General features: G+C 47.9%; 1 protein-coding gene across 15 annotated transcripts in view; it reads left to right on the forward strand.

The window, feature by feature from the left end:
• AFDN (afadin, adherens junction formation factor) overlaps positions 1-26,438 on the forward strand; it is a 138,168-nt gene that overhangs the window by 81,915 nt on the left and 29,815 nt on the right. For 5 of the 15 annotated variants that reach the window (XM_022561113.2, XM_030760332.2, XM_089922255.1 and 2 more), the window contains exons 12-22: positions 2,601-2,719; positions 5,459-5,520; positions 5,642-5,847; positions 7,823-7,843; positions 8,580-8,725; positions 9,054-9,148; positions 9,544-9,809; positions 11,774-11,917; positions 13,353-13,551; positions 17,492-17,595; positions 19,628-19,714. In XM_022561113.2, coding sequence (XP_022416821.2) covers positions 2,601-2,719; positions 5,459-5,520; positions 5,642-5,847; positions 7,823-7,843; positions 8,580-8,725; positions 9,054-9,148; positions 9,544-9,809; positions 11,774-11,917; positions 13,353-13,551; positions 17,492-17,595; positions 19,628-19,714 — 1,449 coding nt within the window. The other 10 variants (XM_022561121.2, XM_030760334.2, XM_022561144.2 and 7 more) reach the window with 5 other exon arrangements.

A 26,438-nucleotide genomic window follows, 5' to 3' on the forward strand; every position in this document is an offset into this window, starting at 1 on the left:
CTTACCTCAGCTTGGGTCCCAGCTCCCACCTGCCACTTCACGCCCGTGGGCGCCGTGCTCTCTCTCTTGCACAGTTGGTTTACTTCTGTCCTCGTTCTGGTTCCCGACTGCTGGGTAACACCCCACACCCAGACTCGTGGACTGAAACAGCAGTTGTTTTGTTTCTTCGTAGCTGTGCAGAGCGGTTTGGACTCAGTCTGCTTTGCTGGTCTTGCTGGTGGCTCCTTGTGTGGGACGGTTGGTGGCTGGAACCCCTCGCCCATCTCTCTCCACGGGGGCGGCAGACGTCTTAGTGCCTCACGAGAAGCGCCGAGCTCCCAGGCCTTGCGCCTTCCACCGCGCCGTTCACGGGCCCGGCTCGGGGGCAGGAGCTGCTCGCGTGGGGCTCATCTTCAGGCACCGGGACAGGTTTTTAAAACCCTTCCTTCCTGTCCTCTCCAGCTACTGCCCGTTTCCTACTCATGTTCTCAGCACAGTTTCTGGCAGGGATCATCGGCGGTGGTCGTGTCCATGGCCTGCACTCCATCTCCTTTCCCGCTCGTAGGGCCGCGCCTGTCCCGGGCACCGACGCCCCCGGTTCCAGGTCCCGTGTGGTCTGTCTCGGCGGTGCCAGCACCACCCAGCGGGTGCACGCCCTCCGCCCCAGGGCCTCTCTCGCCCCCGTCTCAGGGCACCTTCCTCCTCAGTCTGATTGGTGGGTCCCCGCCCCTCCCCCACCGCCTGATTCTGAAATTGGGGGCCAAGGCTTCAGACCTCGGGCCCCCCTCTTCCGCTGGTACCTGTTCCCAGCTGACCGTAGACAGTTGGATGCCCTCTGTGCGCGCCACTCCCATCTTGGGCGCCAGCCCCCCAAACTGCAGCACCCGTCACATTCAACGCAGCTGAGACAAATGGAGACTTTCTTTCTCACACACCTTCTCTCCCTCACCCTTCCCCACCTCGGTGCCTGACGTCCCGTCCTCCAGCGTCCTCGGCATCGCTCGACAGAAACCCGTCGCGGGCCGCCCTGGTCCCCCTCGTCCCCTCACCTGGTCACCCCCTCACCCGGTCATCGGCAGGTCCCGCCGGCGCGGCCCCTGCCCTCTGACCCTCCTTTGTCTGTCGTCCCCGGGAGAGTCTGGCTCAGGCTGCAGCCGTCCTGTGGCGGAGGGACCGCAGAGCTTCTTAGACGGCAGCCCCTCCTCTGCTCTTCCCTGGCCCGTCATTCTCCTCCCGGCAGCTGAACCGAGGTATTAAAGACGTGAATTAGACGTTGCTACTGCCCTGCTTCCGAAGCCTCCGGGTGGTTTCTTGTCCCGCTGTCACATGGTCGTCGCTCTGTGTCACACAGCTCCTGGGGCCCGGCCCCCTTCCCTCTCAGCTCAGCATGTGCCACCACTGCTTCTGTTCCCAGGACGCCCACCCCCGTCCCACCCGAAGGCCGGGTGGGCCTGCTTCTCGTGGAACGCTCTTTCCACTGGTCGTCCCCCAGCGAGCCCCTTCTTACCTCGGGCTTCATCTGAAGTCTCCTCCACGAAGGAGTCTTCCTTGAGTGCCCTGGCACTAGTACACACCGTACGTGAAATTCTTTGTGCAGCCCTTGATACCGTACGCTACTTGTTTGTCGATTGACTGTGCCGTGTGAGCTCTGTGAGGGTAGTAGGGCTTGTGTGCTCACTGCTGCACTTCTGCTGCTTAGAAAAATGCCTGGAAGTACATAAAAGCCTCAGTGACAACAAAATGTTAATACAGCCATTGCAATTCTGTAACATAAAAATAATATTACGAGATGTCTACAGCATAAGAAAAAGTATCTTTTACAGAGTGTAGGCTGTGTAATGTCATTTATGGGAAATATAAAGAACGGAAAGATACATGCTGCACAGTGTTAATTCTGGTTGGTAAGGCCAGGATGATTTTTATTTACTTATCTGTGCTCAGTTTCTACAGTAAGGGATGTAGCAAGAAGTCTTACATAAATTTTTTGCTGCAATGGATTTTTTACCTAAATTTATTGATTCTGTTCTGATTGTTTTCTGAATATCAGTAACTCACCCCTCTGTCAGCCACAGGCTGGCTAGGAGTGGGCACTGCTTGGAGGGACTTACATCGACTGCATTGGGTTGCTTCATAGGTGTCTTTTCCCTGTGTTGATTAAGGGCAGGAAGTAAGCCAGTTTCTGTACTGAATCCTTCACTAGGTTTTGAGCTGTGATGAGTGAATTTTTACATCCTTCCTTAAAACTCACAAGTAAACAAAGAGCCGCCTCTTCACGTTGTGCACATACCCTGTCCACTGTGTCCTGACCCAAGAGAACTCTGGAGTCAGGTCGCCGCTATTACTGGACTTTCTGCAGGGCCCTGGTGTGTGTGCCCCACGCCTGCATGCCTGTGTTTTAGAGCCAGATGGGGAAAGTGGCCGTGTGTGCTGTTATTCTCTCAGTAACTGTGCTCTTGGGCACACTGCTGTGGACGTGGCATCCTTGGCACTGCTGGGCCCCTCCTGGCCTCTGCTGTCCCTCTGCGCCCCCCCCCCCCGCCTCCCCCGCGACGCTGACTGAGTGTGAAGTGTGGTTGGTCCGCGTGCTGTGTTTAAATGCCCTGTGTTTCCCCTGGACTTAGAGCTCCTCCAGGCTGGACGGCGACAGGGGGCTGTCTGCCGCCGGCACCGCCGAGCGAGGGATGGTGAAGCCCATGGTCAGAGTGGAGCAGCAGCTGGACTACCGCAGGCAAGAAAGCAGGTGGGAAATGGGTGCTTTGGAATTGTGAAAGGAGTGAAAGTACACCTGGAGGGGGTTTGGGTTAAAGGTTACTCACTCCAGAGGTTTGGCTGACATTTTTAGAGTGTTAGCAGTACGTTAAGGTTATTTCCTTTTCATGTTACTGAATTGAAAAAAAAATGCTTCATCAACGGTTACATCCCTCGCTTACATGCCACGGCCTCATCCAGTTGAAATGGGAGGCAGTTTGAATTAAGATGTTTCCATGTTAAATGTGCTGCTTGGTAAAAACAGGGAGAAAGGGAATTTTTGGAGGATTTTAATATTTGATCATTTTGATATTTAGATAAGACTAATCATTTGACCCATTTCCAGAGGAAATCCTCACGTGTTTAAAAATACACAGAGCCAAAAATGAGGTTGAAGTTGAGTGTTTCAGAGTTACGGAGTGCCATCCTGCTCTGTCTCACGCCCTGATGGCTCCCTGTTGATAGACGGAGATGAGTCCTTTTCTCTGCTGGCACTGGTCTTGCCTAGTTTTTTTGAACAGAGGACATAGACCTTTTGTTATTTCCTTTTCTTAAGATTTTTAAATATATCTCACCTTAAGTCAGAATTCTGTTTCCTTGTGGCTTCTAAAATTGTTCCGGTGTTGGAAAGCATGGTGGTTCACTGTAGATGTTGAGCCCTCCTCGCACAGAAACGGGGGAGCTGGGTGTGAACGCTCTCGTTATCAGCAGTGGAGCCAGGAGCGCTCGCCTTTGGTGCTTTTCAGACTTTTGATGAGGCCATGCTGACCGTTCCCTTTCGCAGATCCAGTAACCAAGGCATTAGCTGAGGCAGGTCGCTTACCATTTGGTGACAGGCGACAAGCGGCTGATACAGCGCTTAAGTTTTCCATCTTGCAGCAGAAGGCACTGTACATTATAAGATTTTAATAACAGTCATCATAGTAATTAAATCTGTAGACTCATCTGGGAATCTCAAGTTTTTACCTCATTTTTATTATGGGCTTTTGGTCATTGTTCAGTATTTTTTGGTGAATATTTTTACAATTACAATATGAATCATTATACATGGAGAATTTTTTTTAGATATAATAATAAATAGCCTACTTTCTGTGTCCGGACTTGTTTTTGGTAGTGTATTCTAGAATTAGATGTTCAGAACGGTGAATTAGTATTATAAGGAGTTAACCTCCATTTGCTTATAAGGTGATCAAGAGGTGTGTATCGTAGTTCTTAGCCCATAAATACTTGAATAAGCAAATCATCATTAGGGGAGGGGAAGATTGATTAAGCTAATGTTTTTAGGATATGCAAAATTAGTAAGTATACACTTACTAACTTATTCATACAGTTAATAAATATATGATAATATAGTGTCAGAATAGCCATGTGATGATTAATTGTATGTCAGAAATTATTTTTTCCTGTGAGCATATGTTTTAGCTAAGTGTTTTGCAAGGTCATATTCGTTTGTTTTGCCAAGACTTGTTTAAGTTTTATTGGATATAAATATGTGTTGCTTTGTTGATATGAGGACAGTGATGGAAACAGATGGCTCTTCCCATTTTCAGTCTCTGTTTTTCGTGTATATAATACATTGTTCGTGTAAGCAGGTCTTCTACACTGGTATGGTCATAAAAATGAGCGATTAAATACGAACCTTAGTCAAGGAAACAATTATGAATGATGGAAAAGACTCTTAAAGTACCACTGGCACATTTTTAAAATTTTTTCAATGAGAATTTAAATTCCTTATTTTTAATAGATGTGTTGAAGTGATGAAGCATTAAAAAAATTTGGTAAAAATTTATCCAGGTTCACGTTACGGGTATTAAATTGAAAATAACTGCTTAGCTGCAATTTCACATGTTTACAAATACGACAGCATAAGAAAGGCACATTAAAATAATTGAGCTTTTGAATTACTTTATACCTAAATTATTGAGTTAAATCCAAATTAATAAATCATAGACTGGATAATAAACTTTGAAGCATGTAATCTGGTGAAAAGAAGGTTTTTTTGTTTTTACTTTTCATGTTTATGATCGTTTGAACGAACTCACATTATATTTCTCCTTATTCATCTTTTGGTGCGTGGAGATGAGGATGGAGGGACCAGAACATTTGTTGTTGGAAAGGAATCACTTTAGTTCGCCCGTCTGTACCTGCAGATCTGTAGTCAGCCGTGTTAGTCATCCTACGGCGTGGTCGCCGTGCGCGGGGACAAACGCTAACACTGAGTGGTCGAGGGGACCTGGAATGGCAGGGGTCAAGTGTCTAACCTCTATTGGGAGAGAAAGGCGATGTCTAGCTCTTAGGACACTTTTCTTTTTCCTGTGTGAGAGCTCAGTTTCAAGCTCAGTGTGGTTTAGATTTTCTCTGTGTCTCCCAGCAGTGTCTCTTCATTGTCACTTGAGCCATCGCGGTAGCAGGTGCCTGGCAGCCTGATCTCTCTGTTCCACGCGACGTCTTCATCAATAATAAAGAAACAGGGTCAGATCTGTTCTCCTGACGGAAGCAGATACTTCGAGGACCTGACCTCTGTGAGGAGCTGGGACGCGGTCACTCCCAGTTCACTCGTTTGGACGTTTGAATAGGTTCCACATGAAAACCAGTCATCGGGCTGTGTGTTATTTGAAAAAATTTTATATATAGACATTTAAGAAATAGTTGCAGAAATCTGCACTGGTTGTCGGTGATGTTATTAGCTAATGTGACCGAATTTTAAGAAATGGCCATTTTCCTCTTTCAGAACTCAGGACGCTCCTGGGCCTGACCTAATACTGCCTGCAAGCATTGAATTCAGGGAAAGTTGTGAGTAATTTCAGATTCCATTGGTAGTGAATTACTTCTTGTTCCATTTTTCTCCATCTGATTTTCATGGGGTTCTTTTTGTTCTTTTTTTTTCTTCTTCTTTTTTGAAATCTTTTCACAGCTGAAGATTCATTTTTATCTGCCATTATAAATTACACTAATAGCTCTACAGTCCATTTTAAGTTGTCACCTACATACGTGTTATATATGGCGTGTCGGTATGTATTGTCCAGCCAGTACAGACCCGATGTCAGTCCCGCAGAACGGACGCACAAAGTGATTGCCATTGTCAACAAGATGGTGAGCATGATGGAAGGGGTCATTCAGGTAAGCACCGGCCTGCAAAGCCGCGCCAGTTCAATGACCGTGTTTATAATTTTTAAATCAGTTAAGTTAGTTTTTTTAACATTTCAGATTTGTTTACATGTTTGACTTCGTCTTAATTTTTTCTAAAACGAAAGTTACTTAAGTAGGATTAGAAATTGTATAGCTTTAAAAGTTGAAAAGAAATGTAAACTTCTTTTCTGTTTCTTCCCTACAAAATTTAAAATAAGGGAAGAGAAACTGTACATGGTAACATAATGATCATGAAGAAGACCCTTGAAATTACACTAGTTGTGAGAAGGCATTGAGAATTTAAAAAATAATAATAAATTACTGAGGTGAAATTCACGTAACATAGAATGAACCATTTTAAAGTGAGTAGTTGGGTAGCATCAGTACATTCACAGTGTCGTGCAGCCTCCTGAACTTGACTCCATAGCTTTTCCATCACTCCAGACAGACCCCTCACCCGCCGAGCAGTTTCTGTCCATTACCCGCCCCATCAGTTCCTGACACCTCCTTAGAATTTTTTAATGGTTATGAAAAAGGACTTGTTCTTTTATAATGAGCCTACTAGGATGTTGGTAGTTAGCATCTGGGTTTTTTGATAGCAAACTTGTGTAGGTATAATGGACATCGTGACATTTCTCACGATGAAAATCAGATTCAAATTCTTTCATAAACCAGTTTTAAAATTTTCAGGAAATAAGGATGTTCTCTTGGCAGAATGGTTTGTTTCCTTTAGTACTGTCTTGTCTGTAGTTGATAAAATTGGCATAATAGTTTTCCAGACTTTTAGATAACTTGGAGGTTTAAAGTCCTTAAAAGTAAATTTACAGATTTTTTAAAAAAGTGTTCCTAAATCACTTGTCAACACTATTTATCACTCAGCTGTGAAACTCTAGGTATACAATGTTACATAACATGGCTAGATGGTTTGATTGTTTTTCTCCTGTCAGGATACTTTTCAAACTAGAAAAGACTAGTTTGAGGCAGACGAGTCTTTTAATTCCCTCAGAACTGTTTTAAAAGGCCAGACATTTTCAAGAAGGGTTTCTTTTATGTTTGAGTGGTTAGCCTGTGAATTTGAGGAGGTTATGAGTCTTCTACCCAAGTGAGGAAACAGATAAAAAGGAAAGTCGTTTTATTTGGATACCATTTTGTTACTCTCTTATTATTTTATAGACAGATGTGGATTTCCTTTCCAGTTGTCATTCAGAGCCATTGTCTGTCTTCCATCGCGTTTGGATTTCACATTATCAGACTCCCATCAGCAAACTACTTTTGATGGACTTTTCTTAACTAGGCAGTGAAATCACCATTATCAGGACAAGCCTTTCAGACTTCAGATTTAGGTTCAGTATGTGATTGGAGATCTAAAAATCTTCAATATTTAGATCGAAGATCTAAAAATCTTCAATTTTTAGAGAGTAATTATGGAATAATTAAAATTCTTTCATTTTTTGTAAAAACCTACTTTCAGAAAACAAGTTACTCCTTTCTAGTATAGAAATAATACGTCTTTAATACATTTTTAAGTTCTCAGCTCTTACTGTTTTTGCTGGTCTTTCTTGTTTTTCATTCTTATTAACTGATCCAGGAGAATAGACTCTCAAGTTATGTACGTTTAAGTCGTCTCAAACACGAAACGCTGTTAAGAGATGTTAAGAAGTCCTTTTCTTTGTAAATCTTTTAAAGAGATCAGTGTATTCGTTTATTGTAACATCTTCTTTATAGATGAACTCTAGGAATTCCCTTCGTTACTGTGCCAGTTTTAAGAACATGAAACTAATCGTTTATGCCCTGGACTCCCGAAGCTGCCTCAGAACTGTAAATGAGTGTGTAACATGGGAATAGCGTAACTAGATGTCGTACCCTCATGTTAGTGTTTTGATTTTTTTTTTTTTTAACTATCATGATTGTTTACAAGTTTCTTTCTCTCGTTCTGCTTGGTTTCCCCGCGTCTGTTTTTCTCCAGGAAGTAGACCAGGTTGATCAGGTAGGATATACTGCCGGGAGCCGATCCTCCTGGCTGTGTTGGCTTAGCTGAGTTTCTCATGCTGCTTCCATGTCAAAGTACAACAACAACCGGACCGAGGCTCATAACACTCATTTGGCAGCTGGAACATGCAGTACTAAAACCCTTTTTGGACTGTGCAGCCTTTATCAGCATTTCATAACTTTTGCTTAATGCACTTCAGTGTGGATATGAAATGACAAAAGTTCTGTTTCTTCTCTTTATTGTTTATCCTTGGTTCCTATTCTTTGGATCTCATCTGAGGTTGCCTGGCCTGCACATGTGGTCGGGAGATGACACGATAGATCAGTACTTGATACCGAGTTGCTTGGTGTCCAAGCCAGTGACTTTGAGTATCAGGGTGGCTTTTGGGTAACCATGGATACATGTGTGTATACTTCACAGATTACCAGATAATGCACAATCTCCAATTTGGTGTTGTATTATTCGATACCTCCTTACCCCCACTGATTCCATAAATTGTAGCTCATTAGATCCGTGTGTCTATACATGAAGCCTAAGAAGTTGCAGTGGGTTTTTACTTTCCATTGCTATGTATGTACCCAAATTCCTCTGCAAGTATCTGGTATCTGTGGTAAATACCTTGGTGGAAATGGGAAGGTACTGGTCTATCTTCAGCTTTTCAAGAGCATTCCTTTTTATTTTTCTGATTGTTGTTTGTCCTGTGGTTGCTTATGGAAACGTGTTCTGTCTACAGAAACAGAAGAATATTGCAGGGGCGCTTGCTTTCTGGATGGCAAATGCATCTGAGCTTCTCAACTTCATAAAGCAGGACCGAGATCTTAGTCGAATCACGTTGGATGCCCAGGATGTTCTAGCACACTTGGTTCAAATGGCCTTTAAGTAAGAACATGTGTTTGGAGATGATACTATTCTGTAAAGATATAAATCATGTTTTCTGGTTAAATTTTCAAAACTAATTTTAAGGGTTTTTATTTACCCTAATTGAAGATGGATATCAAGAAGCATAAATAACTATATGCAAAATGTGTTGATTTAATAAATTTAATTCACTCAGCTGTGCTTCAAGAATCCTGAGAGTAGAGCTCTTACATATATTTTTTACATGGAAGATATTTCTAAACAGTCGGAATTGTTTCACTTGTGATGTTATGTCTGGTAATAGCAGGGCGTCATTCTGAGATGATTAAAATTGTTTACGTATTTTCAGATACCTGGTCCACTGTCTCCAGTCAGAACTGAACAATTACATGCCAGCCTTTCTGGACGACCCCGAAGAGAACAGTCTGCAGAGACCCAAAATAGGTCAGGGTTCTCTTCTTCTCCTTCGTCCCCTCCTTCTCCGGTTTGTTTAGCTTCATTTTAATATTTGCTGTATGTGAGGGGGAGGTATTATGAAAGTAACGAGACATCCTATTGGATCTGGCATTCTTAACTAATAAATTGTGATCACCACGTGTCTTGTTTAAGAAGAGTTACCTTGTCGCATCCTGCTGGTGCGACATCAGACTTTCCCAGAGGTCTGTCCGGGTGAACTTACGTAGATACGGTTCGTACCGCTGCGTATTGGTAGCTCGAGACCACGTCACTGCTTCCTGTTGGGATGAGATTGCTGTTCCAAAGAGGTTGAACAGACGTCACGCGCGTTTACCGCTAATCCCGGAGCCCTCTCGGTGACGCAGTGCCGTCTCTCTGCACAGACGACGTGCTGCACACGCTCACGGGGGCCATGTCGCTGCTGCGCCGCTGCCGGGTCAACGCCGCGCTGACCATCCAGCTCTTCTCCCAGCTCTTCCACTTCATCAACATGTGGCTGTTCAACCGGCTGGTGACCGACCCCGAGTCGGGGCTGTGCTCCCACTACTGGGGCGCCATCATCCGCCAGCAGCTCGGGCACGTGGAGGCCTGGGCGGAGAAGCAGGGCCTGGAGCTGGCGGCCGACTGCCACCTCAGCAGGATCGTGCAGGTGGGTGGTCCCAGCCCCGCTGCCCCGCTTCCCCGCTCAGTGGCGCGGTCGTACACGTCTCTGGTTCTACCACGGGGGGAACGTGGACTCCGCAGAGCTCAGCACCCTCCTTCTGGGGTTTTCCACATGTACACATAGGTGTATTAGTTTGCCTGGGTTGCTTGAACAAAGTACAACGAATGTGGTGGCTTAAACAGCAGAAATTTATTGTGTCTGGAGGCCAGAAGTCTGAGATCAAGGCCAGGGCACGTTGGTTCCTGCGAGGGAGAATCTGCTCCAGGCCTCCGTAGGCTCTGCTGGCTGTTGGCAGTCTTTGGTGTCCCCGGGCTTGTGGACACACCACCCCTCCCCGCCTCTGCCTTCGTCTTCCTGGAGGCACACCTGTGTCCAAACGTCCGCCTTTTATGAAGACGCCAGACCTACTGACCTGATTTAACTTGATTCCTTCTGTTAGGATCGTGTCTCCAAATAAGGTGACATTCTGAGGTAAACAGGGTTAGGACTTCCCCGTATGAATTTTGGAGGACACAGTACAGCCCGTAACAGGTGGTACTCAGTAGAATAAATACCTTAAAGGGTTTTTAAAATTGAGAATAGTAAGGTATATTTCATAAAGCTCCATACTGAAAGATACAGTCCAATTTGAAAATGGATGATGATGGCCTTTTTAAGAGTACAAAGCCAGGTAACCGCAGAGCAAAGACCTATAGCAGATACACAGATAAAGAGAAAGGAATCTAAGCACACCACTGCAGAAAATCATCAGGTCACCAGGAACAGAGCAAGAGAAGAAGAAAGGGACAAAGGAGTACAGCAGAGCCATGTCCTGATGGCTTAACCAGTTCTAGGAACTTCCTAGGTATTAAGACTAGGAACGGGTATTTTGCAGTTAAGGAAATGAGTATCTAGAGCCTCATACCCTAGGACATTTTTTTAGTATTATTACAGTGTATAATTTTGTATTTTTTTCTCAGTCTCTTAAAAAGATTTAGTTTCGAAAGAGGTTTCTGCCCTCTTACTTTGATTGAATCAGCGAGTTATTAAAAATGTCATTACAGGGACTTCCCTGGTGGCCCAGTGGGAAAGAGTCCACCTTACAGTGCAGGGGACGTGGGTTCGATCCCTGGTCCGGGAACTGGGGTCCCACATGCCGCGGGGCAACTAAGCCTGCGCGCCGCAACTGCTGAGCTTGTGCCCCTCAGCTAGAGAGCCCGTGTGCCACAAACTACAGAGCCCATGCGCCCTGGAGCCCGCGCACCACAACTAGAGAAGCCTGCCCATCACCACGGAAGATCCCGCGTGCCTCAGCGAAGATCCCACGTGCTGCAACTAAGGCCCGACGCAGCAAAAAATTAATTAAACAAACAAATAAATAAATAGTGAATCTTTTAAAAAAGAAGTCATTACAATGGTATTTTACTCAGACCTTAGTAATTGGTGATCTTAATGGTTATAATGTTGAAGTTTCTAAGAAGTTTTTTTTGTTTTTGTTTGTTTTTGCGGTACATGGTCCTCTCACTGTTGTGGCCTCTCCCGTTGCGGAGCACAGGCTCCGGACGCGCAGGCTCAGCGGCCATGGCTCACGGGCCCAGCCGCTCTGCGGCATGTGGGATCTTCCCAGACCGGGGCACGAACCCGCGTCCCCTGCATCAGCAGACGGATTCTTAACCACTGCACCACCAGGGAAGCCCTCTAAGAAGTTGTAAATGCTCTCTGAACATAAATTATTGAGTCTCATTATAAATATATATTTTAGTAAAACAGTTCATCTAAAAACCTTTACGATGCTTTGAGTTCAGTTTGACACATATAGGTAACGTTAATGGAGCTGTATTTTCTTAAAAACACCCTGCATTTCAAAATCAAATTAGCAAGTTATTGCAGTTTTACAAATGTTATGTAAAGGGGAATATTTATGAAATACTTTTAAATCACGATATTTCATGTTGCTTATTCTAAATTAGGCAACCACTTTGCTCACGATGGATAAGTACGCACCCGATGACATCCCAAATATAAACAGTACCTGCTTCAAGTTAAATTCACTGCAACTTCAAGCCTTACTTCAGAATTACCACTGTGCACCCGATGAGCCTTTTGTCCCTACAGTAAGTGACAGCACCACACTGCCACTCCATGCGGGCCGTGTCTGCACAGGGAAATGGGAGAAAAAGGAAAATTTATGTCATCAGTCCCCTTATTTCTTTAGTAAGTAAGATGATTCACCGGGTCGCCTCACGAGGCCACTTTTGCTGTTGATGTCTGTATGAGTTAGAGGTCGGTGCAAGAAGTAGAAAGTACATAAGCATGTTCAGTAGAAAGGGGTTTAATTCGGGGAATGAGGTGGTTGGAAAATGGTTGGAAAGCCGGGGCGGGGAGTGAGGAAGCTGCCCTGACATCTGAGTTCTCGGGCGCGGCGCTGTGACCTGAGACCCCGAGTGCCATCCTTGTGTTCACGCAGCAGAGTAGCTGCAGGGGCTCCCCAACCTGTGCAGAGGTGTCTGCCTGGCAAAACCCAGGTCCTTGTCCAGAACAGAGTCTGCTATTTTGGGATGCCTCCTAGAAGGGACAGAGGGTGAGAAACACGGAAAACAGTACGTGCTGCAGGTGGCTCTCTACAGAGAGGAGTGCTGCACGTGCCCTGAGAATTCGGCAGAGAGGCAACCTAGTTGGATGGATGTCTCGATCTCCAGTGTGGGGTTTATGCCTACAGAAGACAGGTACAGAATCGCCCAAACCTGGAAACCGCTACCTGTCCCCGAATAGACCGTGTCGCAGTCCGGTAGAGGAGCCTAACGTGGCTGCACAGCAACGCAGGAAGCCACATACCAGCTCTACACCCTGGGCTTCCATTTGCACGGACTTGGGGACACAGGAGGACGCGGGTTAGAAGCCCGGGTGGCCGAGACTTTGGGGACGGAGGACAGGGCAGTGAGGGCAGCTTCGCCGCAGTGGGTGTGGCTCGGTCCCCCGAGCGGGCTGGTTGGTGGGGGCGGAGTGTTCGTGTGCTCAGCTGTACAGTTGGGATTTGTGAACTGTCCTGTGTGTACGTTATCTCACTAACGGAAAGTTTTTAAACGAGAATCACCCATAAACCCATAATAAGGTAATAACCTCTGCGTAAGCCGGGAATAGATATTTTTGTCCTGATTTTTTTTTACGTTTAACATTGTGTGAGATTTTTCCGATGTCGTTAAGTATAAAAATAAGGCTATTAGCAAATGGATGTTAAAAAATTGTGCAAGGAAAAAACTACTTTTGAGAAGGGAAAAAGACCGTTTTCTTGTGGTCGAAGAATTTCTTTCTGTTTAAAACTACGGGTCTTTGGAAATTAATAATTAATATGGAAGCTGATCTATTAAGAGTCTGTGCTGTGCTAGTGTTTTATCGCTTTACAGACTGATTTGAATTGTTGATAGACTTCACCCTCCCTGCGCGTGCGTGTGTAGCCACGCTACGCGTGCTTAAGCGTTTTGCTGGCAGCTGCTGGTCAGCCGCGCCCGTCGCCGCGCGCCCTCAGCTCTGTGTCTCTTCTCCGACCAGGACCTGACGGAGCGTGTGGTGGCTATGGCGGAGAACACAGCCGACGAGCTGGCACGCAGTGACGGGCGGGAGGTGCAGCTGGAGGAGGACCCCGACCTGCAGCTGCCGTTCCTTCTGCCCGAGGACGGCTACTCCTGCGACGTTGTCAGAAACATCCCAAACGGCTTACAGGAGTTTCTGGACCCTTTGTGCCAGAGAGGTGGGTGGCGGTGCCCACACCTGGCATCCGAGCTGGCCCGCGTGCAGGCGAGCCTCGCGCTCGTGTGTCGGTGTGTGTCAGCCCACCCGCGTCGTGTGCGCCCTGTGTGCTGGAAAAGCTGGGGGTCCAGCGGCTTGGAAGGGAGCGTCCCGTGGGGACGTGGGGTCAGAGGCGTGCAGACCCCGGCGTCCTGGGTGTTGCCCCGGCCGCCCCGAGAGCTTGCCTGGTGTCAGGTTACAGCAGGAGGGACCTTGGCTGCCCCTCCCTCCTGGGTTCTGTGTGAGCCTGGGAGCTCCATCTGCCCCGTAAGCGCAAACCGTAAGTGTTGGTGACCCCAGAGCAGGGCAGGCAAGAACAGCACCAGCCTTAGAACCAGACGGCCGGAGCTCTGACCCCACTGTCGCCTTTGACCTCCCCCCGTGCAGTGGGCGTGTCGACGGTGCCACCCCACGGGGCTGTCTTGAGGATTGAGCAGGTGGCTGAGCGTGGAGCCCCTGGCACTGTGGCACGGGGCGAGCCCATGCACGTCACGATGCCAAGCTCGCACACGCGTGTGTGCCGATGCCCCGGCACAGCGCAGCTCGCTTCCCGCTTTTGCTCTGTGCCCTCTGTCCACTCTCTTGTTGATGTGTTCCAAGGAAGACACAGGCCGACCTCGGAGGCGCCGTGGGTCTGGTTCCAGGCCACGGCGATGAAGAGGACGCCGCAGGAAAGCAAGGCGCGTGAAGCTCTGGTTCCCAGCACATGTGCGGAAGTTATGTTCACACCGTGCTGTAATCCGTCTGTTAGGCGTGCAGAAGTAGTATGTCTGGAAAGCAATGGACGTGCCTTCGATGAAAAAAAGTACTTTATCGCTGAAAAATGCTGGTCACCGCCCAAGCCTCAGCAAGTCTTAGTCGTCACAGATCGATCACAGGTCACCGTAACACACATGATAATAATGGAAAAGTTTGAAAGAGTGCAAGAATTACCAGAATGTGACACGCAGACCTGAAGTGGGCAAATGCTGTGGGGAAAGTGGCGTCGATAGCCTTGCCTGATGCAGGGCTGCCACAGACCTTTCCATCTGTAGGGGAAACAATCTTTGCAAAGTGCGATAAAAAGAGGTCTGCCTGTACCACAGTCACACCTGAGCCACGAGCTTTTAAATTAGACCGGATTTCACTTCTAGTCTCTGCTTTTGTGTAATGTGGAGCTCAGATGAGTAGCAGAAGAGATGCAAAATTTAGGAGTTAACTTTTCTATTATTGTTTTTTTTTGCTTAAATTAAGGTCCGTAGATATATAAATATATAAACTTAGTGAGTGTGACTTTTAACTTCAGTGAATGTTTCACTCACCACAATAGGTCTTTACATCTTCAAAGGTTTTGATCGTTTTAAAAAATTCATTTTGTAAAGGCTGCTGCTTCTTGTAACGAAATGTGTTTGTACAGCAGCTGGCAGACGTGTCTGTAACCCTCCCCGGAGCGCTGACTGAGCTCTTGGTGCTGTCCTGGGAGAAGCACAGGCAGCGTGGGATGTGGTTCTTAAAGCATCGGTGTGTGTGCAGGATGAAGGGGCGGGGGCAGCGGTGGGCTGGCAGAGCCCTCAGTTCAGCCCTGACTCTGGGACAAGCAGGACGGAAGGGAGGGGTGCGGGCTGCAGGCACGTCTGAGAGAGCTTCAGTCGGGCAGCGGGAGTCCCTGAGCCGCAGTGGCCTGAGCGGGGGCCTGGTAGGGAAGTGGTGGCCAGGGCAGCCGCTCTGGGGCCGTGGGGCTGCTTTGGGGTGTCCTCCCTGCTCCCGTGGGCTCCCTGACGCTCACGCAGCAGCCCGGCACCTTCACCGCCGGGCTGGTTCCTGCTCTCCTGCTCTGAACGTCCCCGTCACCTGCCGTTGGGCGTGGCACCATCTCCTGCCAGTCCTGGCCCCCTACCTGCAAGCACACGAGCCGTGTTCCCAGTACTGGACCGTGTGCTGTGCATCCATGTGGTCACTCCCCGCGTCCACTCCTCTTCCCGCTGTCTGACTCCCGGCAGTGGCCCTGTTTTTCTGAAATTCCAGCCAGCATCCCTTTGTGGACTCAGCCTCTCCCTCACACTGCTGCCACCTTCCCCACCCGTGGTTCTCCCCGTCTTCGGTGATACTTGGTGCCAGCGTGTGAGCCGTCTGTGTGCGTCCAGCAGGACAGGCTGGCGGTCGTCCCTGCTCTCCGCCTGCTCAGTGCCGGGCAGAGGGCCTTCGGGGCCACGTGCCGGCAGAGCTGCTCTTCAGGACCTTGTGAATAAGCCTGCGGAGGCTGACTCGCCAGCCCCCGTGGGACGTGCTAGGCGTGCTGGGTACCCAGCTGCCGGCTCCACAGTAGGTGCTGAGGAGAAGGTCTTGGCCAGCCCGGGGGCAGCGCCATCCTGACTGCACGATGCCATTTTTTCCGTGATTTCCCCTTAGGCTTTCCCGAATGATTCGTTGTGGGGCGTACGTGGTATTTCCTCACGGTCTAGGCAGCCCCACGCTGTTTTCACACATCTTAGATGATAATGTAGCCAAGTACAAAGCCGCTTTTAAATAAGACTTACAGAGAACTGGGTGTTTTCTTCTGTGATGTCAGCGGTTTTAATTTTTCATGCTCAATTTTTTTGTAAGCCAAAGAAAGAACTGCTGTGTGCTCTCAATTTATTTTCCTTTGGCTTTTTCGTGTGATACGATTCTATGAGAGAAGCTATAAAACCAGCACGGACTCATACCTGACCTGAGGTGCGTTCCTGATGCTGAGAAAGTAAACCGTCTGTGTGCATATGGTCCAGACGTGCAAACCTGATGTTTAAAAAATTAGAAAATTACAGCTGTTGACGTTTCAAAACCGTGAGAATTATGATTCCCTAAAACATGGGAAAGAAGTAAATTGTACGTAATATTTCAATGAAACTGGATTGAAACAGTGATTTTTTTTTGAAAAAAAGGACTAAAACTAAGTAAAAATAATTTGTGCCCATATTTTAATTGAGTGTATTTGTGATGTCTTCTTTTCCCTCTACCACAAACAACCTCATAACTGTCCAAAGATAACAGCCCAGGTGATCCTTGCTGGCGGAACACTAGTGTGGATGAGGGTACCAGCAGGGGCCAGCCAGGACCCCACCCCCACCCCCCCAGCACCCAGGTCTTGGGGACCAGGGCGTGTCTGGCAAGCAGCGTGCTCTTCGTAATTGTTAGCTGCTGCTAATAAGACCACTTTGGAGAAAAGAAGAATTGTGCAGGGCCTGTGTGATCTGACTTTGTCACGAAATCTCTGAGAAACTCTGTAAGATCTGACAAATGAGGAATGACGTAGGCTTAGTTTTGTAAAGATGTCATTTGTCCCTGATGAACACATCAGAGATAGTCTTTAAAACAGTATAAAATGATTCTGAATTTTCGTTTGGAAGAAACGTAAGTGAGTGTGACTTGTCAGAAAATGTGGGCAAAGAGTGACGAGAAGGAGGCCAGTCCTACCCCAGAATTGCTATACGAGTGGAATAAACCGTTTGCCCCAGCCTGTGAGCCTGTGCGCAGACGTCTGTGCTGGTGCCGTTCTCTGGCCCCTCTTTCCTTTCCTGTGTTAGAGATTCTCAGCGTGACTGAGGAGCTCTTAGTTGAGCAGAGCAGGCCAGTCTGCAAGGAAGCAATTTCCGTGCACTTCTGTAATTTTTCATCGATGTAAGGGAAAAAGTCTTCGGAATAAAGAAGAGGGGAGACCGATTTCACTTCTCTGCTTGGTGCTGAAATTCCACTGGACCAAAGCAAATACGCAATTTTAAATGTCTGATGATTCCGTTTTCAGAGAGAGTAAAAGTAATTAAGGAAAATAAATGTTGTCATGAGGTAGCATGCAGTTACTGCTTTCTCTTGCTTCCCTTGTTGGAGATGATGGGTCCGACGTGGTGTGCTTTTCATTCTTAACAGTTTGCCTGTTTTCTCCCCAGGATTTTGCAGGTTAATTCCTCACCCACGTTCGCCAGGCGCTTGGACAATATATTTTGAAGGTGCAGATTATGAGACTCACCTCACGCGGGAGAACACAGAACTGGCAAGTATCGTGACGGTGACAGACGGACAAGGAAAAGAAGCGGGTGCCTTACGATTTGAAAATGTTTTTTTTTTTTATTTTCAGGCCTCGTCTATATAGTTTTGTCTGTAAACAAATGGTACTTTTAAAAATAAAGCATACTTATACCCACAGTTACGTCAACCGTAATACCTATTTAAAAATATATATTAATATGGTAGTCTCAACGGGTTTTATTAGAGAAGTTTTCTTTGGTAAAAGTATTTTCTTTTTTCTAGCCAGTTCTGCCTCGTCTTAAATGTGTGCCAAATCATTTACTAATACTTTGTGTCTTTCTGAAAGAGCGGTCATCCCAGCATTCACTAGCCTCATAGATTTTAGGGAGAATTCTGCCTTGCTTCCCACAGAGAGTTTTAAACAAGAAAGGGTGCTTTTCCTTGTCTGAGAACGTGATACCAGACCAGAGTTGTCATATGCTACGTACACTAGCAAGTCATTCCAGGAAAAATACAAACAAATGAAATTTTTCCTTTTAGGACTTTTTTGTTCCATTCCATTTACCTTAAACGTTACCTTAAATGTAATTGCCTCTTAAGCCACGTAAGGGTTCAGGGGAGCCAAGCAGAGTGACCACACGTTGGGCAGGTGACTGTGGGCGGGGTCGGTGTGCTACGTGCGACGGACGTGGCAGTCAGTCCCCTGGCCCTGATACCAGTGTGCCCAGGCCAAGATTCAGGGATTCTCGTCTATGAAAACCAGCCACAAGTCTTCTGAAGCTTTAGAAACTTCCTTGTGGTGTCCTAGCTTATTCCTTACTCAAAACATTGTGCCTAGTACTTACCTAATTTCTAAGAAAACAGGAGTATGCAAGGTGACAACACTTAATGTAAGGGGAGCAGTGTGATGCGTTTTGTATATTAAATTCAAAGTAATTATTTTTGCTTAGTAGCAAACTTTAGATTTGAGCATCTCCAAAAATTGAATTAGTTGGTGATTGCTGTTACACCAAGTAGATCACATTTAACTACTGATACAGTGAATGTGCCGCTAATGCTCTTTACTAGCTGTTGTTTAGCTAATAGCAAGTAACAGGAGCAATTTCTAATTCCCAGATGTTATAGAAAAACAAGTACCTTAGATGGAATCACTGATTCTTTTCAACTTTCTAGTTGATTCATGGATCCCTGAGAAGATTTCAGGTCTTGATATTTTAAAAAGCTTTGTCACCTAATCTTATTTATTTTCCTTAAAATATTATCATCCAGACTTCGGTTCTCAATTAACAAGCCATGTGTACAGTCACCACTTCTTGGCCACGTGCCTGCATACTTACGTGTTTAACTGATTAAATTCTCTCAGTGTGGGCACTGGGAGTTTCTTCTTTACTTTTGTTGGCTCTTTCACATGAGGCAGGACATGTACAGGAGATGTAACTTCAGTGGCTAATTTCACTTGCTCATTTGTTGGTGGATCTGTTCAGAAACTGGCCTGTCTTATTGGTCGCTAAGTTATTCCCCAGCCACGGCCTTCACAGAAACATGCAGAACTTTGGGTCCCACTGTCTGAAGCCTGTGGCTGCTGTATTTTTGCTGTTGAATTTTCTTAAGAGACAGAGATGTGAGATCATCTTTGTCGTCACTGTTTTTGCAGTCCTCCCCATAGACAGTGTAAAGTAAGTGTAAATTTCTTTTTTAAAAAACACCTAGTAATTGGTGCTGAAAGATCATAAAGTAAAAATTTAATTTTCTCTTTATGATCAGGTTTTTCTCATGTGATAGTAATGCAAGGTTAGTTTTATTTTATAAATTAAGTTCTTTAGATAACATTTATATAGCACCTGTGATGATTCATCTTTAAGGCTCTGGAGTCAAGACTATTGGTATTTACTTTTCCAGGTCACTCCAGGAAGAGTATCTGTGTTCGTTGATTTTTACTGTTTCCTTTTCCACTCTCTGTTGGGGTTTCCTCTCCCCACTACCGGAGAGAAAACGAGTGACCGAGTGGCGGTACTTGTGTTTCAGGCCTGTAGTAAAGTTCTGTTTCCATCTCTTAGGCTCAGCCTCTGAGGAAAGAACCTGAAGTAATCACGGTGACCCTCAAAAAGCAGAACGGGATGGGCCTCAGCATTGTCGCAGCAAAGGTAGGACGGGACAGGTGGTGGCCGCGCTGCCAGCCTTCATTCTTGAGGCCTTGGGCCAGCAGCTGTCGGGGCCGAGCTGCGCGTCCGGTTCTGCGTCTGGGAGGGGGCGAGGGCGTGGGAATGGAGCCCCGGGCTCGCTGCGTTCCCAGGGTGACTACTCCGCGGACGGGCCAGGGTGCGAGCTCCCCAAGCTGGGCAGGTGGTGCTCCCGGGGAGCCAGGGCGGGAGGGATCCGACACCCTGCTCCCGTGTCCGTGTGCAGCGGGCCCCCGGGTCCCTGGCCCCCCACAGGCTGCAGCTCCTGGCAGCAGGGGTCCTAGAGGCCTCGAGCCGCGGGCACTGCAGCAAGGGAGCATCGCACGGCACCGCTCTGTCTGGGGAGAGCCGAGGGGAAAGAGGGCCTTCGCTCATTTTGAAGACTCTCCATTGACAGGTGGGGTGTTCTGTTTCTCAGAGAAACGAAAGGGCTTGGAAGGAAGAAGGGACATGGTGCAACCGAGATTCTAGGGACTTGGTGTGCAGGAGGCAGGACAGCACTGGGACTAAAGCAGCCAGAGGAGCTGAGCCTTTGCATTAGCACGTGGAAGGCAGGTGTGGTCTGAAGCACCGCATCACCTGGGCTCACCCAAGGAGGCCAAGGAGCCAGGCCAGAGCCTCGCAGGCCAGGACTCACGCTCACCCCTTCCGATGCGGTCCCGCTCGTGGGCCACGTTTCCCGCCTGTCGTGATCAGGTGGGCCCACAGCTCAGAACGCTGGGGGATGTGAGCGGGAAGTTACAGGCTGCAGACTGTTCTCCTCTTTGCTCAGCGAGTCAAATGCCCATTTTCAGGGGGGAAAAAAAGTTATTAGGATAAAAATTACCCCACCACACTCCAGTATACAGGAAAAATGTAACGCTCGCATTTTCTGATTTTTACATGTATATATGTATATAAAAATCTTATTTCAGATACTTGTCTTACTTGAGATTTGAAATTCTCCTATCTCTTTCAATACAAAGCTACCTGTCTTCTGTAGGTTTAAGTAGGATCTACTTAAGTGTCTCTGGGCCCTTCCCTCTGGCCCGAGTCCTGAGTGTGAAGAACAGTGAGGCACCGCGTGGGCACCCCCCAAACCCCCTCTGGCCAGCCTCTGACCTCGCCCGGCTGCCAGGTGTCCGTGGGCAGCTAAGACAAGGAGCCAGCCAGGCTGAGAGTCACCGTCCAGCCTTGTCCCTCTGCCTGCGGTTGCCGGCGAGAGGCAGGAGCGAAGGGCGCCAGCTCCAGGGCTCCGCCGCGCCAGGTGCATGGCCGGGGTCGGTGAGGAGCAGCCGCAGGAAGCCCTCTCCCTGCCAGCGTGGAGTCGGGGTCAGCGAAGGCCCCCGAGGAGATGCCTCGCGTGCTGGACCTCGGAGGGTGAGCCGTGAAGCCTGGCGGAGGGGCGGGCACAGACTTTGCGGCCCCAGGGCCAGCACGCGGAGGCGAGGGGAGCCCTTGGAGGCGGCCCGAGAGCAGGCAAGGCCAGACGCCGCGCAGCAGGGCCTGCAGGCCCCCCGTGGGGCCCAGGCGGGCTCACAGCGGGTCCCCAGGACACTGATTCCAAGAAGCCCGAGGGCTTGCTGCAGTTGCAGGCTTTAGAGGGAGTAGCCACTGAAGGGCTCACGTAAGACGTGGTGGCATCAGAGTGTGGTCCTGAGAGTTTATTCTTCCTGCCTTGGAGAGCGTGGTCCAGGGGGCTCAGAAGTGCAGCCAGGGGCTAGTGAGGGAGCTACGCGTGGTTTTGCAAGTGGGAGGAGTGTCCGCTCAGCGGGGGAAGGAGGTGGTGGCGGAGACGGAGGACGGGCAGCCGCGGCAGCACGTTTACTCGTGGGCCAGTGTGGCGTTGCTGGGACAGACACCCCTGCAGGCAGCCGGGCCCTGGCTCGTCTGCTGCTGCAGGGCTGCCAGCTTCCGGTGCGTCTTGGGCGCTGATGTGTATTCGTTGAATGGCAGCTTTCACCTTGGTTGCTGAACTGGGTGTATGTAGTGAGTGGAAGAGAGAAATATCAGTGTATCCCGGGTCTGTCTTCAGCAGCTGGGCGTGTGGGAGTGTTTACTGAAGGTGGGACTCCTGCAGAGGAGCACGTTTTGGCAGGGAGAGAATCGAGAGCTCAGTTTTGAGCGTGTTGGATTTGAGAGCTGGGTGGATGCCTGTTGAGCTAGGCAAGCGAGCGCATTATCGCGTGCATCGCTGGATACCCGAGTGTGGAACTCGGAGGGAGGGTCGGAGGCATAGGGTGCTCTAAGGGGGTAAGAGCGAGCTCTAGTAACCGGATGGCGTGCCATTTTCAGGCATGAAAAGTGTGTCAATGTCTGTTCTTACAATGAGACACGACTCCAACAGTTCACCTGTGGACTCCATGGCTTTTTCTCCAGCAGAGCTGTAGTCTCTCTGGTGCTCACGAAGGAATGTTGAGCAGGAGTGAACAAATCCTGTAATGGGCCCACGTTGCTGAAACGGCGCTCTGTGCTTGATGCCCGGCTAGGGCTGTGTCGGCCCTCGTGACAGCACGGGTGGCCTCGGGAGAGTCCAAGGCCGTGCAGCGAGTGCGGGCAGCCGGGGTGCTTGCAGAGCTCTGCGTCCTCCATGGTGGGCGCCCGGGCTCAGACGCCCCCCGCTGCACACGTGCAGCCCGGAGCAGAGCGCTTCCCGCCACACGCTCAGTGTGCCCGCACCTCGAGTCTCGGGGAGAGGAGCCTGTGGGGCGTTTTCAGCTGGTCCCTGATGATCACACAGCGCCGTCATCTGTCATTTTGTTCTTGTTAAACACAGAAGAGCCCGCAGGCCGCTGTATTAAATTTTACCCCCGTCACTCTTGCTTGCGTCTGTGTGTTTTGGTCTTTTCCGTGAGCTCCTGCGGCCTTTGTGTTCGGCTCCGTTCTTCTTTACTTCTTCCTAATTAGCATGTGGCCTCGCGGCCGTGAGCCTGGGCAGGGTTCTGATGTCAGCCCGCCGACGCCCCTTCCAGGCTGCGGCTGTTTTATGGAATCCAGATGCCTTGGAACCGCCGTGCGCTGCCCACTCTGTGAAACCCTGCTTTGGGGAAGTTTGGGGCGCTACTTCTCACTCAGCTGAGGGCCGGCACAGTGCTTCCTGTTTAATTTGGATTTTTTAAATAGAAACCGTTCCCTCCTTTTCATATTTCTGGCTCTTTTTAAAGTTTAATAAAGTACAAAGTAAATGAAAATCTGAGCTTGCCCGGTTACGTAAGAGTCCAAGTGTTGCATCGGTCTGGCTGGAGTTGCTCAGTGCCGTCCGGGTTGTGGCGTCCAGCTCAGCTTCGTGGTGGCGAGCCTTGAGAGGCCAGCTGTGTGCCGCTGTTGCCACCGGGGGAAGTAGACAGTTGTGTTTCAGCTGGAGAAGCTGGTGCGCCCGAGAGACCAAAATGTGGCTCTCTGTTGTCGGAAGAGCAGAGTCTGTGGTGAGTCTCTTCGGGGGCTGTGGTGGACGTGGATGTTCTCTTTAGAGGCTGCTTTCCCTCCACGGTAACGTGCTTCAACCTGTCCGGGGTTCACTCGCCCGTGAAGCAACCGTGTAAGGGAGCTCGTAATTACATACCCAGATGTTTACTGCTCTGTAGCCGAGCACTATGGATTCCTGAGGTTCGTGAAGCTCTGAGGCTTCTGTGTACTTTTTATACAAGAAAAAAACAGTAATCCACTCCTGCCGGGTATAGTATAGTGAAAGTTGCTTGAAATAGTGGTAGCTGCTGCTGTAGAATTTGCCAAGGACACGCAGGAATCTCCACACTGCAACTTCTTTTTGGCCGTTTTTAGGTGCTTTTTACTGCAGGCTTTCTCCAAAACCTGGTTTTTCTAAAAGTGAACATAAAAGTGACAATTTGAAAGGTACTTAGGATATTTTACTATTTTATTTTAAAATGAATGGTTAATTGAATCTTAGTTTGTGCTTTGACTATATACAGTTTTTAAATCTTAGCTTAAAACACAAAATAAAATGCCTGTGCCTTAAAAAGGAGAGGATAAAAGCAGTGTTTGTTGATAATACTGCCTTTTCACCACTTAAAAAGTGAGTTTGAACTACAGTTTGGTCCTTTAAGGAATTTGAGACCTTCACCCTTGTGTTCCTTAGTGACCTTATTGGGACCAGGTGGGAAAGACCTAGTCAAAGAAATGAGTTGGGAAATTCTCAGTTCCCTTTTAAGATCAATTCCAAAGTACCAGGTGACTGCAATTTCTCCCGTGGACATGCCAGGAATAACTTTCCATTAAGTTGTGCGAAACGACCGAGTGCCCTGCGTGGCTGTTGGCTTATGAATTTGGAAACAATGTTTTATGTTTCTGTCCTAATAGTAAATTATATAAAAGAGCAGTGTTTTACCTATACATTTACAGTAGTGGCCTACGTGCAAACTTCTTGGGTCCACCGAAATAACTGAATTCAATTACAATATTAGATAATGTAATCGGAAGAGTCACATTAACCCTCTAAAGCAGAGCCATCTTTTCACGTGGTGGTTGGTACACGTAGAGAACGACGGTATTTGTAGGGTCCCCGGGTGGAGGGTTTGGCTGTGGAGCAGCCCAGTCTGGCGAGGCCCAGACAGCCCCGGGGCACCTGCCTGAGTCGTGCAGGAACCGACGGGTCACCTTCCTTGTCTCACTCTTGAGCCACAGACGCTCTGAGGCTCCTGGGGAAGCTGCCCCTTCGCCCTGGAGAACCCTCCTCGCACCCTGGGTCGTGCGCCCACGCTTCCGGGCTCCAAGGCCTCCTGCAGCCCATCTGTAGGGCCCAGTTCAGAATCAGTGTGGTTTGCTTCCTTTACTTTATGGAGAGTGAAAAGATAGACGACACAGTGCTGTTTGTTTGTGCTTTATGCAAACGGTAGAAGATGGGCAGAGCTGACCCTGGAGCGTGCGTCTCTGGCAGAAAGGGCGCTTACCACGCGAGTGCCGTCCAGGCTGCTAGGGTGGAGAGTGTCTCAGGCATGAGTTTGAAAACTGACTGTTTCAGAACTAAGGTAATTCCTACCAAAAAGAGAGAGGCTGACGATGTTTTAAAAACTCTAGCCTGAGCTTTAGTAGTTTATGAATCAGAACTCTTGTCTGACTAGAACTAAAGCAGCTCCGAGCACTGAGAAAGGGGCGGGTGGGCAGAGCATTGTACTGAATCTGCCTGATGAGTTTTAAATACTCCTGGCTCTCAGGTCGGCCCAGCCCACTGATTGTTTGAAAGCCTTCGCCGGGGTGCAGGCTGTTTCCACACCGGGAACAATAGGCTGAACCCATGCTGCTGTGGCCGGCCAGTCTGTCTTCCTCCTGCTGCTGCCTTTTTTTTTTTTTTTTCTCGGCGGCGGGGCGGGATTGTGTTTTAATGATGTTTTTATGCTGTAACTCATATCACACTCCCACACTCACTCAGAAATTGCAGCTGGAATGTTTGAAGCGGGGCTCCTTCTGATTGAGTCTCTCTGAGCGGGAGGTGAGAGCACCTGTGCTTCAGTCTTTCCCAAGGTGCCTTAGAAGATTTAGAGCAAACAGGATATTTGGGAGCAGCCTTTTCTAAACTTGTAGCCGGTTCTCATCGGGTACATAAGGCAGCTGACTGACAGGTGCGTGTTTCTTTCAGTTCTGGGGAAAGCGCAGTGCGGCTTCTGCTGTCTGTCGTTCTGTTTGGGCATCATTTTTGTCAGCTGACCGCCGTTCTCTCGTGTACTTATTCTGCAGGTAAATTCCAGGTGTGGTGTTGCTTCACCCCCTTCAACCTCTGCCCTTTCTTTCTCTCCTCCTCCTCTCAGACTCCTTCTCCTCAAGCCTTCTTCTCTCCCTTTTAAGGGAAAGGAAAGCAGCTCCAAGATGCATTTTAAGGTTAAATACTGAGACCACACAGGAGTGACCTTTGTTATTTCACTTTAACTGCTTTTTTCAGGACTGAGGATCTAGCCCTCTGCCGCCTTTTGTGCCCCTGGCTAGTGTGTGTGGCCCCCATTCTCTAACCGCCTGAAATTACGTTAAAGGCCACAAATGCCAGACAGCAGCTCGAGTGCTGTACTGCGTGTTGCCCTCATCAGTGCCTCTGGAAGGGAAAGTGTGGTTTTGATTTTTTTAATGGACTTTTAATATTTAACTCCAAAGTTGTGTCTAGTGAAATTCGTAATTCCTGATGCCTTTGGAACACATCACTGCTTTCCAGAAGACAGTTTTTAAAAAGGAATTGGATTTGTCAGGTGAGGAATGGATAGTTAGTTCCACATGGTTATGCTTATTCTGTTCATTTTAATTTTACAAATAACATGGACCAAAAATGCAATAATATCTTTTCAAATGCCGGTTTAGACAGCTTTAGGCAAGTAATTCTTAAAATACTTTACTCTTTATATATTGACTTATTATACTGTGGTTCTCTTCTCATCGTTGGAAATCAGGGTGTATAATGTTAACGTATATATTGTGTTGCAGTTAGACCTTGTTTTTACACAGTTATCTGCATAATTATAGATTATTGCTAGTATCTTTGGTTACTAATAACATAGATATGCCATGAAAAGCTTATAGTTTTAGAGCAGTGATGTCCAATAGAAATAGGATACGTGGGCCGTGTAGGTAATTCAGAATTTGTATTAGCTACATTTAAAAAAAAAGAAACTGAAATCAACTTTAGTAGTGTGTCTTCTTTTATGTAGTTCTGATTTCAACGTGTAGTGATATCAGTCGTTAGTGAGACATTTTAGGTTCTTCTTTTGCA

This window comes from Delphinapterus leucas, chromosome 12, assembly GCF_059928025.1.
Source record: "Delphinapterus leucas isolate spDelLeu-1000000601 "Yukka" chromosome 12, BTC_Dleu_Yukka2, whole genome shotgun sequence".
NCBI classification, from domain to species: domain Eukaryota; kingdom Metazoa; phylum Chordata; class Mammalia; order Artiodactyla; family Monodontidae; genus Delphinapterus; species Delphinapterus leucas.